The sequence below is a fragment of the Ranitomeya variabilis genome, chromosome 7 (assembly GCF_051348905.1).
Source record: "Ranitomeya variabilis isolate aRanVar5 chromosome 7, aRanVar5.hap1, whole genome shotgun sequence".
NCBI lineage: Eukaryota > Metazoa > Chordata > Amphibia > Anura > Dendrobatidae > Ranitomeya > Ranitomeya variabilis.
In genome coordinates, this window is record NC_135238.1 from 150,631,139 (window position 1) to 150,646,406 (window position 15,268).

Here is a 15,268-nt window from a genome sequence, read left to right on the forward strand (position 1 = left end):
GGAACGTCACGGATCGTGCCGTCGTAGCGACCAAAGTGCCACTGTGAGACAGTACCCTAACTCTCACCCTGCTCAGCGTAAGCTGCAGCTGCCGGTCAGACTAGGTAGGCAGAGACCTAGGAGCTCTTAACTGTTCAGCTGGACTCATACAATGGTCATCTCCACATCAGGATAATGTAGCCACTGAGCACACCAGCCTCATCAGCTCTATGATCTATTTAATTACATACACAATCTGTTTTGTGAAATCCAAGGACAGATCTGCTTTGAGTTTGCTTCAAGTTGTGGGAATAAAACAGCGATGATCAGAACACCCACTACTCACTCGCCCCTCCACATCTAGGCAAGTTTAGGGAAGGCGCTACAAGTTACAAAATGAATGATCATAACAAAGGCAGTGTGGTCAGAAGGATCACCATGAAAACAGAGAACACACTTACACTTTGTACAACAGCAATTTCAGTAGGCTGGCACTCCATGGAAAAGTTCCCAAAGTGGCCAACTGGACTGATAAACGACTGTGCAAGGATCTCAGATCGTAATAGTAACAGGGGAGAGGGAACAATGGGGAGCAGCTGAGAAGGCTCTTTGGCCAAAGAAAGGCAGCCTATAGAGTCCTTCATTTACCCGACATTGAACTTGACATCCAACTGCAAACATGAGCAAGTACAGAACATGATTATCCTAAATACACACCAGATTATCCTTGAAGATTTTCTTTCTCCAGGTTTACGTCCCTGGATGACATGAAGCCCACATATGTGGGAAGAAGGGAAGACAAATATGTTGGGTTATGGAAACTCTGACCATATTTGTAACCAAAATGTGGACAAAAAAATAAAAAATAAAAATATATGTAAATTAAGTCTGCATTTTATGGTTGATGAGTTTTGGGAAAACTTCCACAAATTGTCCAAAGGTACGCAAAAGAAAGGGTGTAACATTAATCACACTAACACATGAACCGAGTGACCTTTCAAATTTCAAATTTTTTTCTTTACAGGAAAAGTCATTGCATCCTATGTTATAAGAACACTCCCAGAACTTCATTCTTCTTAGAGAAACGACTCACAGTGATGAAATGGAACCGACGGCTTCTTAATTGCACAACACCCAAATAAAAAATGTTGCCAAGAAAAGCGCCTGTATGGACAGGACAGATTTTTGGGGTAGGCAACGGGGAACAGAAATTTGTATTGCTCTTGCCATAATTTACAGAATTAAACAAACTGAAGGGAAAAAAATAATTGGAAATGCTTTACCTCTGTTTTTTAATCGGTGCAAATAAGCACAGGAACAGAGGAGGGGACACCCTACACCTGGGAGATCAACTGCATATTGAAACTGGGGGATCTAGACTGTTTGGTCAAAGGGGCACCGGCAGACAGAAGGTCTTTGCCATCTCCTCCTAATCGGTCCTCTTGTAAGCTTATAGTGGAAAACCGGTTGGTGTTGCAAGCAGAAAGATTATTGACGCCATCTATTCCTCCGCTTCCACCAGCTTGACTGCCATTTACATAGTCAAAGGATTTACTTGACGAGGTGCTGGAGGTTCGGATGAGACTTAAGCTATTTGCTTTTGCCACCACGTGGCCTGCTGGGAGGCTCAGGTGCTTCTTCATAGGCGACAGCTCTATAGCCTCAAGTGAGGAATCTGCAGGTGCAGGACACGGTTGTTTCCTTGGTGTGGAATCGCGACTTTCGGGAGCTTTTGAGGGACTAGGCATATCTTTTTCTTTAGCGGATCGCACACTTCCTCCTTTCCTTGAACCGCTTCTCTGGGATGGACATGTTGGCTGTTTGATGCCAACAGGTTGGCTACTAACAGAGGCTCCAGATGAAAACCCCTCATCTGCATCATTAAAATTAATGGAGTCTTCTCCAGCCACTGTGCCATCAGGTCCTAAAACACAAAATATAGGTAATTAAAACGCAAACCAATGCAAATGTCAAAAAAATGTCTCTCTGTTGTATAAGATTTTATATATGCACTGGATCTATTCTCACCCGGTTAATAAATACTGCATTCAAATTATTACAATCAGTACATTAAGGGCATTGGAAACCTTGGGGGCATTTTTTCTGAAATGCATTTAACTTTGATTGGGTTTTATAAAAAAAAAAAAGTAAAAACCAAAGTCACTTGAAGTCTAAAAACAGAATGACAGTCCAACCCATACAAAGTAAGTTTCTCTCAATAAAAGCAAATTATTACATTTCTTGAAAAGTCAGATACCCCTGTAAACTATGCTGTGACTTGTTCCAATTTCTCATCCCTGTACATAAAAGGGTATACTTGGGTACTAAAAGCCGAGAGAACATTTGTATTCAGCTCTATCCCAGCAAATCAATGGATTACACTACTTTTACACATCAGGTTTTTTGCATCAGGCACAATCCGGCGAATGTTGGTAAAAACGGATCCGGCACAGATTGTGAAAAACTGATGCGACGGATCCGTTTTCAATGGATCCCACTTGCATGTCCAGATAATTGGATTAAAAAAAAAAAAAATTTGGAGCATGCTCAGTTTAAAAAAACGGAATCCGGAGCCAGAACCCGTCATTTTCCGGATTCGGCACCATCCAGCTCCCATTCTAGCAAATAGCCGGAAGCGCCGGATCCGCTTTTTTGAAAATTAGCCGGATTGAGCCTGACGGCGAAAACCTGATGTGTGAAAGTAGACTTAAAATGTCGGTATTATTTAATCTGCCATGTGGTGGTACAAAAAACGTACCTTCAAGTGAAGAGCGGACTGTAGAACTAGGGTTATCTCCTAGTAAACAGATGGCAGATTGGTTGTGGACTTTGCTGTATTCTGACCACAAATAGTCAACAAATCAGGCAGAAATTACATCACTTAAAATCAGACACCGCTTTGATTGCAAAGGGAACCGGACACTTGACTAATGCTGTCCAAACCACAGGCAGCAGGAATCACAGCCCAGCTGCACCACTGCAACCAGGTGTATTTTGGTCTGAAATGCTCCAGTGTTTCAGGGTAAGCAAAGCTTGAAGAGCCCATGTTGCTCCAGTTGATTGACAGGTCTCTCCCTATATACACACACACACAGACGGGACAGAGCTGTCAATCAAGTAGAGAGGTGCAGCAAGAACCCATGAAAGGAGACTCCAAAATATGTGCCCCATTCATTAAGGTATTCACGCCAGACTTCTTTTTATTATTGTGACTTTTGGCAACTACACAACAATCACCGGTCAGCGATTCCAATCTGGGCAGAGCATGGGTGGGAAGGAAAGTGGCTACATCTACCCGCCAAATTGATGAACATTTACACCACTTTAGCAGCATAATTTACTCAAGAAATGTATTCCGGTCCCCGACTGGAGTACATTTCTGCCAAAGGTACACAACACTTGTAAGATGGGCCTAATTTATTAATTGGTGTGAGCCTCCTAATAAATTAGGCATCTCTTACTCCAATGGCCCCATTCAATAAAGGGAAGCCGTTAGCAGGACTGTACACAGTAACCTACAGTGTCGAGTCGGCGCCATTATACTGATTACAATGATACCTGAAGTGATGAAATCTGTCTTGTGGTTGTATTTTACTCATTATTTTCAGATGTGTGTTAATGATATGCTCGTGCTCCGGGGCGGCCTGTGGGGGTCTTCATGTGGTGCTCTGATTAGATATTCATCTGTATGGCTTATGATGGGTTACTGATCCCTCGCTGACCTTCCCCTAGCTTACATTATGAACATTATATGTACAAACTGAAAAAAACCCAAACCCTTCTGTTTACAGGTGTGAGCCGTGGCATCCGCGCTGCAGCATAATCGCATGTGTAACGTGTTTATAATTAATGTGGTTGAGGTTTTCCAGATATAAAAAAGATCCACTTGAAAATGGCGCCTGCGCAGTAGCAGCTATCGGATCTCTATACACACACCGATAGCTGTATCAATATGTATAATGGTCATTATGTTAACTAGGAAGCAAATCATTGAGGGATCAGTGACCTGTCAGCAGTCTTCATTATGAATAGCTAATCAGAGAACCATATGAAGACCCCCCAGAGCCCACCTCACAGGCCGCCCCGGAGCTCGAGCATATCATTAACTCAAAACTGAAAATAAATAACAACAACCACAAGACGGATTTCATCAACCAAGGTATCATTTTAATCAGTATAACGGCGCCGACCTGACACTGTGTGTAGGTTACTGTGCACAATCCTGCTGACAGGTTCCCTTTAAAGGCTAGCATGCAAAATGCTGGTTGTAATAAATTGGGGCCTATGTTTACGCTGAAGAGTCTCAGACAAAAGCATTCCTGGCTACATTTGTGCAACTGAGCTCAGTTTTGTACTGCCGTGCTTTGAATCAAGTGAATCGGGTTCCCTTTAAGTAAAATTGACCATAAAGTGAGTTTTTCATCACTGCAGAATGAATAATTTTGGGATTCTTCAGAGACCTCCAGGCAAATTAATATAGGTCATGATGTTAGGGTTAGCAAGCTACATTATGCTGTAATGTCTACAAATTAAACTGGGATGCCAATGGTAGCACTGCTGTCTACTCTTACACTATAGAGGGAAACTACTGAAAGGCAACTGATGAAACCCATAAAACATGGCCAGAAAATGCTGGCAGTTTAAGGGACCACGTTGGGAGGATAAATATAGATTTTCTGTAATGGCTACTTTTCTCTGGACCTTCATGTGGACATAAAGTCATTATTGAATTGTAGTAAGATCGCTGTCACAAGACAACTTTATTGTGCCCTATGGGAGCAAGAAAAAAATCATAACCAATCTTAAAACCATTTAAGAAATTAAGTTGCAACCTCAATACTACAATTCTCAATTGATTAAATTTTGCCATGAAATAGAGTGCCCTTTCCTCCATGAAATAACTCCAGAGAACCTCTTATACCCACATTACTGTATATACCATTCCACTGCCAATAATTGCCATAAAGATGGCGACAGCAGTAGACTAATAGAGCAGGGCCACATCCAGTCTCATCTTTATCTTTACTGCAATTACCTTGGAGCTTTTCTTCCTTATAGCTCAAGGTTGTGCTTTTCCTCTTTTATTGCTTTTGGAAATGCATAAATAAAGAACTGGTCCTACCAAGGCAGTTTCACGTGGGCTTCCTCGGGGGGCCGTGGGCTTCCTTGATGCGCCCCCCCACCACGCTGAGGAAGCACACATGAAACGTGCGTTGTGGCTGGGAGTCTGGAGTCACACTGGGATCCACATAAGTAAGAGCTACTCCTGAACCATGTATTGTGCTTTTCAAAGGTGTATCAACACATTTATTTTACCTGGGTATACTTTTGCAGGAACAGGATTCCCCCGATCCTTACTATAGTGTTACGTGTTGACTCCTAGACTCGCTTTGCCGGAGTCCTTTACTATCTACCTGATGCTTTGTATTACCAACTAATTCTGGGTGAAAAATATGTTCTAAAATGTTGTTGTATTATGTAGTAATAAAGATTTTTAGATTTACTATAGACAGACTTTTTGACTCCATCTCTTTCAGTTTTCAAGTATATTCGGAGTGTTCTGTCGCCTTATAGCATTTTCTAGCTGGCTATTATGTCCTTTATTGCAATTCCTGTGATGATCATTGCTGTGATCTATTTGTTTACAAGGTTGTATATCTACCTTTAAAAAGGAATCTGTCAGCAGGATTTCATCCCCCAAACTATGTGCACAAGATCTGCAATACCTTTACATTGTCAGTCTGATCCTTCATTACTGAGAAATCAGTGACTGAATTGATACACAAATGAGGCTGAAGGGCTTATGGATCTGACTCCTTGTGTCACTCCAGCTCTATTATCTGCTCAGCACTGCCGCTGCCTCCTCCTATGTTACTAAAGGGCTCTTTTGCCTGAAGTCACATAGCATAGAAGTGGTCAGTCAAGCAGGAGGCGGGGGTGATATGCAAGGAATAGAGCTGGAGTGACAGAGGCTCCATATCTACAACTAGTCCTTTAGCCACATTTGCATATCAATTCAAATACTGATTCCTCAGTACTGGAGGAATGGACTGACAATGTAATGGTATTGGTGAGCTTGTCTTTGAAAGAGCTACATGTGCATATAAATAGTGAGGGGGAGTGAAATCCTGCTGACAGATTCCCTTTAAGGTGTAACTGAGCTCCACTCAGATCTGCAACAGGAGGCAAGTGGGCCTGATGACAAGTGTTCAGATATATGCCCGGCTGGTATGCACTACTGGCAGGTATTAGATACCAGACTTTCTTAATGACTCCTATTAAAGGGGGCTTATCAGCTTTGTTTGCTCTTTTTATGCAAAAAAAAAAAAAAACAGACCAATAAACCTACAATTTTATTGCAAAAAAGTAAAATCAGAAAGGTCATTAAATAGCAAATATATTTCTATATGATCAGAAGCAAAACAAAATTAATGTAAAAAAAGATAATGAAAACTGATAATTCTAATGAATGCTTTGAAAACTTTGTAATGAATGAACAAATGAATGAATGAATGAATGAATGACTGACTGACTGACTGACTGACTGACTGACTATGCAACCGGAGTGGTAGATGTTTACTAAGAACTCAAAGTACAAGGCACATACAAGATACCACACAACATATTGTCCATGATGCACGGTTATAAATCACCCTCACCTACCTGAAGCCCTGTCAGGGCCACCATGTCTCTAGGAGATTGCACATTCGATGGAAGCATTCAGTTTTTAGGCACACACAAAAATGAGCGCATTGCCAGTAAGGTTAGGGCCGACGTCATGCAGATCCGTGCAGGTAACGGAAGATATCACACATGCAGCAGTGCTTCTCAAACTTAGACAACTTTAAAATGTCTGATCCTGGATGTGCAAGAACACAGCTAATGTGATCAAGGCTCTTTTCTGTAAGGAGCTGCTCCATTCATACTGACGCAGCTCTAGCTGAAATGCCATCATGGCCTCCATCCAACCCATTATAGATAGGAGACACAATCTGAGAATCACTGAGAAGGATCATTCATGTCCATCGAGCATGAAATATTTAGGGTGATTATTCTGGGTGCAGGGAAGTAGATTCTAAAGGGAATTTAAAGGGAACCTGTCAGCAGGATTGTGCCCAGTAACCTACAGGCAGTGTCAGACTCAGATCGGTACAGTTATACTGATTAAAATGATACCTGGTGATGGAATCCGTCTTGTGGTTGTTGTGTAATCTTTATCTTCAGTTTTGAGTTAATGATATGCTTGTGCTCCGGGGCGGCCTGTGAGCACGGGGCTGTATGTGGTGCTCTGACTACATATTCATCATTATGGCTTCTGACAAGTCACTGATCCCTCACTGACCTGCCCCCTATTTTACATACTGCATATAATATTGTGTGTGGGGAAAAAAATTAACATTTATCAAAATAGCATCAGCGCAGTAGCATCTATAGTGTTCTGAAAGATGGTAATGTGCAAGCACTGCCACCGGCGCCATTTTGCTGGAGGAAAAAAAAAATTGGATCCATCAAAATGGCGCCAGCGGCATCTCTTGCTGATAGATGAATCTGTGCAGGCGCCACCAGCGGCGCCATTATGAAGGAGTTAATTTTTTTTTCTCTCCACAATACTATATGACAAAATCATAAATTAATATATGCATATTGACCATTGTATCATGCTACAGCGCAGGCACTGCCGTCAGCGCTATTTTGATGAATGTTTCCCCACACACACAATATTGTATGCAGTATATAAAATAGGGGCAGGTTAGTCAAGGATCAGTGACTTGTCATAGGCCATACAGATGCATATTTAATCAGAGCACCACATGAAAACCCCCACAGCCGCGCCCCAGAATCTCATTAACGGAAAACTGAAAAAGATTAAACAACAACCACAAGACGGATTTCATCAACCAAAGTATCATTGTAATCAGTATAACGGTGTCAACCTGACACTGTCTGTAGTTTACTGAGAAAAATCCTGCCGACAGGTTCCCTTTAAAAGAATATCCATTATGTTTATAGAGAAGCTTGCTAACAATGGGCTATGTACGGCACAATGTAAAAGATAATGACTCCTCATAAATAGGTAATCTTCCATTAATAACTCACTAATACAGCTGACTGACGTTACACAATCACTTGGAGATCCACAGTATGTTAATGCCATACATTCATGATATACATTAAAACTATTTCCTTATTGGGGGAACAGATACCCCTGTATGCTCCCTAACAAAAAATAAAAAAAAACCTCAGGTGAAATGTTTAAGGCCATTTTATGTCCAAATGACCAATCAAGCTATGTGGGGAAGCTTGCGTATTTGGAAAACTGGAAGAGGATGCTGAGGTGTCACCCACTGCTAGATGGAGAGAGCTGTTTAGCTATTCAAGTCCACACTTACAAATCTCTGAACGCCTAAAAAAGGTGCAACCATACTGGATCTTCATGCTACTGAAGAGACCAGAATAGTCACCCAACAGATTATACAACAGTACATATTGATAATCGTAGTTTTTTTTGGCCGATGTGCACTGGTCCCAAAGACTCGATTCTGCTCTTTTTTTATAGTGCTTTGGAACAAAGCACTATACTGTTATTCCACCGTGGTAAACTTCTTATTATGGTGCTTGAACCTCCTAGGTTCAAGCAACATATTGTAATCCGATTTCTTATATTTTATTATGGTGCTTGAACCTCCTAGGTTCAAGCAACATATTGTAATCCGATTTCTTATATTTTATTCTTCTTCTTCTCCGCGTTTTCCGCAATTAATGCGGCCCGAACCGCTCGGCGCAGAGACCCCGTTCAGGCGGCGTTTCGAAGGCCTCGGTGGGGACAGGTGTGCTATGACTTTTATAGTCGATCCGATATGTAGATTTTATTTAAATCGCATTAAAAAAAAAAAATTTCCCATAGGAAATAATGGCGAACTTTCCATTACCCCCAACTTGACCTTCCAAAGATGGCAGCTATGCAAATGTACGGTGTCCATTTTAGGACATGATCATTTATCACAGTCAAACATCAGAATAAAGTGAATATGACACCCTCTCGTCCCGTGTGTGAAAAGTAAGTGCCCCCCCGGCCCCGTGTGTGAAAAGTAAGTGCGCCCCCGGCCCCGTGTGTGAAAAGTAAGTGCCCCCCCGGTCCCGTGTGTGAAAAGTAAGTGCCCCCCCGGCCTCATGTGTGAAAAGTATGTGCCCCCCCGGCCCCGTGTGTGAAAAGTAAGTGCCCCCCCGGCCCCGTGTGTGAAAAGTAAGTGCCCCCCGGCCCCGTGTGTGAAAAGTAAGTGCCCCCCGGCCCCGTGTGTGAAAAGTAAGTGACCCCCCGGCCCCGTGTGTGAAAAGTAAGTGCCCCCCCGGCCCCGTGTGTGAAAAGTAAGTGCCCCACGGCCCCGTGTGTGAAAAGTAAGTGCCCTCCGGCCCCGTGTGTGAAAAGTAAGTGCCCCCCGACCCCGTGTGTGAAAAGTAAGTGCCCCCCGGCCCCGTGTGTGAAAAGTAAGTGACCCACAACTATGACCTGTATATAGGAGTCTGTATATAGGGGGATGTCTGTATATAGGAGTGGTGTCTGTATTTAGAGGGATGTCTGTATATAGGAGTGGTGTCTGTATATAGGGGGATGTCTGTATATAGGAGTGGTGTCTGTATATAGAGGGATGTCTGTATATAGGAGTGGTGTCTGTATATAGAGGGATGTCTGTATATAGGAGTGGTGTCTGTATATAGAGGGATGTCTGTATATAGGAGTGATGTCTGTATATAGGGGGATGTCTGTATATAGGAGTGGTGTCTGTATATAGAGGGATGTCTGTATATAAGAGTGGTGTCTGTATATAGAGGGATGTCTGTATATGAGTGGTGTCTGTATATAGTGGGATGTCTGTATATAGGAGTGGTGTCTGTATATAGAGGGATGTCTGTATATAAGAGTGGTGTCTGTATATAGGGGGATGTCTGTATATAGGAGTGGTGTCTGTATATAGAGGGATATCTGTATAAAGGAGAGATGTCTGTATATAGAGGGATGTCTGTATATAGGAGTGGTGTCTGTATATAGAGGGATGTCTGTATATAGGAGAGATGTCTGTATATAGAGGGATGTCTGTATATAGGAGTGGTTTCTGTACATAGAGGGATGTCTGTATATAGGAGTGGTGTCTGTATATAGAGGGATGTCTGTATATAGTAGTGGTGTCTGTATACAGAGGGATGTCTGTATATAGGAGTGGTGTCTGTATATAGAGGGATGTCTGTATATAAGAGTGGTGTCTGTATATAGGGGGATGTCTGTATATAGGAGTGGTGTCTGTATATAGAGGGATGTCTGTATATAGGAGTGGTGTCTGTATATAGAGGGATGTCTGTATATAGGAGTGGTGTCTGTATACAGAGGGATGTCTGTATATAGGAGTGGTGTCTGTATATAGGGGGATGTCTGTATATAGGAGTGGTGTCTGTATATAGGGGGATGTCTGTATATAGGAGTGGTGTCTGTATATAGGGGGATGTCTGTATATAGGAGTGGTGTCTGTATATAGAGGGATGTCTGTATATAGGAGAGATGTCTGTATATACAAGGATGTCTGTATATAGGAGTGGTGTCTGTATATAGAGGGATGTCTGTATATAGGAGTGGTGTCTGTATATAGAGGGATGCCTGTATATAGGAGTGGTGTATGTATACAGAGGGATGTCTGTATATAGGAGTGGTGTCTGTATATAGAGGGATGTCTGTATATAGGAGTGGTGTCTGTATATAGGGGATATCTGTATATAGGAGTGGTGTCTGTATATAGAGGGATGTCTGTATATAGGAGTGGTGTCTGTATATAGAGGGATGTCTGTATATAGGAGAGATGTCTGTATATAGAGGGATGTCTGTATATAGGAGTGGTGTCTGTATATAGAGGGATGTCTGTATATAGGAGTGGTGTCTATATATAGAGGGATGTCTGTATATAGGAGAGATGTCTGTATATAGAGGGATGTCTGTATATAGGAGTGGTGTCTGTATATAGAGGGATGTCTGTATATAGGAGAGATGTCTGTATATAGAGGGATGTCTGTATATAGGAGTGGTGTCTGTATATAGAGGGATGTCTGTATATAGGAGTGGTGTCTGTATATAGAGGGATGTCTGTATATAGGTGTGGTGTCTGTATATAGAGGGATGTCTGTATATAAGAGTGGTGTCTGTATATAGGGGGATGTCTGTATATAGGAGTGGTGTCTGTATATAGAGGGATGTCTCTATATAGGAGAGATGTCTGTATATACAGGGATGTCTGTATATAGGAGTGGTGTCTGTATATAGAGGGATGTCTGTATATAGGAGTGGTGTCTGTATATAGAGGGATGTCAGTATATAGGAGTGGTGTATGTATACAGAGGGATGTCTGTATATAGGAGTGGTGTTTGTATATAGAGGGATGTCTGTATATAGGAGTGGTGTCTGTATATAGGGGGATGTCTGTATATAGGAGTGGTGTCTGTACATAGGGGGATATCTGTATATAGGAGTGGTGTCTGTATATAGAGGGATGTCTGTATATAGGAGTGGTGACTGTATACAGAGGGATGTCTGTATATAGGAGTGGTGTCTGTATATAGGGGGATGTCTCTATATAGGAGTGGTGTCTGTATATAGGGGGATGTCTGTATATAGGAGTGGTGTCTGTATATAGAGGGATGTCTCTATGTAGGAGAGATGTCTGTATATACAGGGATGTCTGTATATAAGAGTGGTGTCTGTATATAGAGGGATGTCTGTATATAGGAGTGGTGTCTGTATATAGAGGGATGTCTGTATATAGGAGTGGTGTCTGTATATAGAGGGATGTCTGTATATGGGAGTGGTGTCTGTATACAGAGGGATGTCTGTATATAGGAGTGGTGTCTGTATATAGGGGGATGTCTGTATATAGGAGTGGTGTCTGTATATAGAGGGATGTCTGTATATAGGAGTGGTGTCTGTATATAGAGGGATGTCTGTATATAGGAGTGGTGTCTGTATATAGAGGGATGTCTGTATATAGGAGTTGTGTCTGTATACAGAGGGATGTCTGTATATAGGAGTGGTGTCTATATATAGGGGGATGTCTGAATATAGGAGATATGTCTGTATATAAAGGGATGTCTGTATATAGGAGTGGTGTCTGTATATAGAGGGATGTCTGTATATAGGAGTGGTGTCTGTATATAGAGGGATGTCTGTATATAGGAGTGGTGTCTGTATACAGAGGGATGTCTGTATATAGGAGTGGTGTCTGTATATAGGGGGATGTCTGTATATAGGAGTGGTGTCTGTATATAGGGGGATGTCTGGATATAGGAGTGGTGTCTGTATATAGAGGGATGTCTGTATATAGGAGTGGTGTCTGTATATAGAGGGATGTCTGTATATAAGAGTGTTGTCTGTATATAGAGGGATGTCTGTATATAGGAGTGGTGTCTGTATATAGAGGGATGTCTGTATATAGGAGTGGTGTCTGTATATAGAGGGATGTCTGTATATAGGAGTGGTGTCTGTATATAGGGGGATGTCTGTATATAGGAGAGATGTCTGTATATAGAGGGATGTCTGTATATAGGATTGGTGTCTGTATATAGAGGGATGTCTGTATATAGGAGTGGTGTCTGTATATAGGGGGATGTCTGTATATAGGAGAGATGTCTGTATGTAGAAGGATGTCTGTATATAGGAGTGGTGTCTGTATATAGAGGGATGTCTGTATATAGGAGTGGTGTCTGTATATAGGGGGATGTCTGTATATAGGAGTGGTGTCTGTATATAGAGGGATGTCTGTATATAGGAGTGGTGTCTGTATATAGGGGGATGTCTGTATATAGGAGTGGTGTCTGTATATAGAGGGATGTCTGTATATAGGAGATGTCTGTATATAGAGGGATGTCTGTATATAGGAGTGGTGTCTGTATATAGAGGGATGTCTGTATATAGGAGAGATGTCTGTATATAGAGGGATGTCTGTATATAGGAGTGGTGTCTGTATATAGAGGGATGTCTGTATATAGGAGTGGTGTCTGTATATAGGGGGATGTCTGTATATAGGAGTGGTGTCTGTATATAAAGGGATGTCTGTATATAGGAGAGATGTCTGTATATAGAGGGATGTCTGTATATAGGAGTGGTGTCTGTATATAGAGGGATGTCTGTATATAAGAGGCATGTCTGTATATAGGAGACATGTCTGTATATAGAGGGATGTCTGTATATAGGAGTGATGTCTGTATATAGAGGGATGTCTGTATATAGGAGTGGTGTCTGTATATAGGGGGATGTCTGTATATAGGAGTGGTGTCTGTATATAGAGGGATGTCTGTATATAGGAGTGGTGTCTGTATATAGAGGGATGTCTGTATATAGGAGTGGTGTCTGTATACAGAGGGATGTCTGTATATAGGAGTGGTGTCTGTATATAGAGGGATGTCTGTATATAAGAGTGGTGTCTGTATATAGAGGGATGTCTGTATATAGGAGTGGTGTCTGTATATATAGGGATGTCTGTATATAGGAGAGATGTCTGTATATAGAGGGATGTCTGTATATAGTAGTGGTGTCTGTATATAGAGGGATGTCTGTATATAGGAGAGGTGCCTGCATATACGAGTGGTGTCTGTATATAGGAGTGGTGTCTGTATATAGAGGGATGTCTTTATATAGAAGTGGTGTCTGTATATAGGGGGATGTCTGTATATAAGAGTGGTGTCTGTATATAGAGGGATGTCTTTATATAGAAGTGGTGTCTGTATATAGAGGGATGTCTGTATATAGGAGAGATGTCTGTATATAGGAGTGGTGTCTGTATATAGGGGGATGTCTGTATATAGGAGTGGTGTCAGTATAAAGAAGGATGTCTGTATATTGTAGTGGTGTCTGTATATAGAGGGATGTCTGTATATAGGAGTGGTATCTGTATATAGAGGGATCTCTGTATATGGTAGTGGTGTCTGTATATAGAAGGATGTCTGTATGTAGGAGTTGTGTCTGTATATAGGAGTGGTATCTGTATATAGGAGTGATGTCTGTATATAAGAGGATGTGGCCAAAGTGGCTACCGAGAGACTGTGTGATCCAAAGTGGCTACCAAGGATTCCTGCATGCCAAAATGGCTACCAAGGGGCCAAAGTTGCTAACAAGGGGCCCCGCACATCAAAGTGGCTACCAAGGGGCCAAATTGGATACCCAGGGGCAGGGCCCTGCATGCCAGACTTGCTCCTGAGGTTCATTGGCAGCTGGCAGCGCTGTTCAAGCACCATGTATTTCCTTCAGGAAATGCCCATCTAGTTATTATTATTATGGTGCTTGAACCTCCTAGGTTCAAGCAACATATTGTAATCCGATTTCTTATATTTTATTCTTCTTCTTCTCCGCGTTTTCCGCAATTAATGCGGCCCGAACCGCTCGGCGCAGAGACACCGTTCAGGCGGCGTTTCGAAGGCCTCGGTGGGGACAGGTGTGCTATGACTTTTATAGTCGATCCGATATGTAGATTTTATTTAAATCGCATTTAAAAAAAAAAATTTCCCATAGGAAATAATGGCGAACTTTCCATTACCCCGAACTTGACCTTCCAAAGATGGCAGCTATGCAAATGTACGGTGTCCATTTTAGGACATGATCATTTATCAAAGTCAAACATCAGAATAAAGTGACTATGACACCCTCTCGTCCCGTGTGTGAAAAGTAAGTGCCCCCCGGCCCCGTGTTTAAAAAATAAGTGCCCCCCCGGCCCCGTGTGTGAAAAGTAAGTGCCCCCCCGGCCCCGTGTGTAAAAAGTAAGTGCCCCCCCGGCCCCGTGTGTGAAAAGTAAGTGCCCCCCGGCCCCGTGTGTGAAAAGTAAGTGCCCCCCCGGCCCCGTGTGTGAAAAGTAAGTGCCCCCCGGCCCCGTGTGTGAAAAGTAAGTGCCCCCCCAGCCCCGTGTGTGAAAAGTAAGTGCCCCCCCGGCCCCGTGTGTGAAAAGTAAGTGCCCCCCCGGCCCCGTGTGTGAAAAGTAAGTGCCCCCCCGGCCCCGTGTGTGAAAAGTAAGTGCCCCCCGGCCCCGTGTGTGAAAAGTAAGTGCCCCCCGGCCCCGTGTGTGAAAAGTAAGTGCCCCCCCGGCCCCGTGTGTCAAACGTAAGTGCCCCCCGGCCCCGTGTGTGAAAAGTAAGTGCCCCCCCGGCCCCGTGTGTGAAAAGTAAGTGCCCCCCCGGCCCCGTGTGTGAAAAGTAAGTGCCCCCCGGCCCCGTGTGTGAAAAGTAAGTGCCCCCCGGCCCCGTGTGTGAAAAGTAAGTGCCCCCC

The 15,268-nt window shown here is 42.8% G+C and overlaps 1 protein-coding gene across 3 annotated transcripts in view; it reads right to left on the reverse strand.

Annotated features, from left to right (window-relative positions):
• Positions 1 to 788: 788 nt before the first annotated feature.
• Positions 789 to 15,268, reverse strand: part of HYCC2 (hyccin PI4KA lipid kinase complex subunit 2) — a 99,945-nt gene continuing 85,465 nt past the window's right edge. For 2 of the 3 annotated variants that reach the window (XM_077272039.1, XM_077272041.1), the window contains one exon: positions 789 to 1,903. In XM_077272039.1, the coding sequence (XP_077128154.1) occupies positions 1,314 to 1,903 (590 nt within the window). In that variant the 3' untranslated portion in view covers positions 789 to 1,313. The remainder of the gene's footprint in view (positions 1,904 to 15,268) is intronic. The other variant, XM_077272040.1, reaches the window with a different exon arrangement.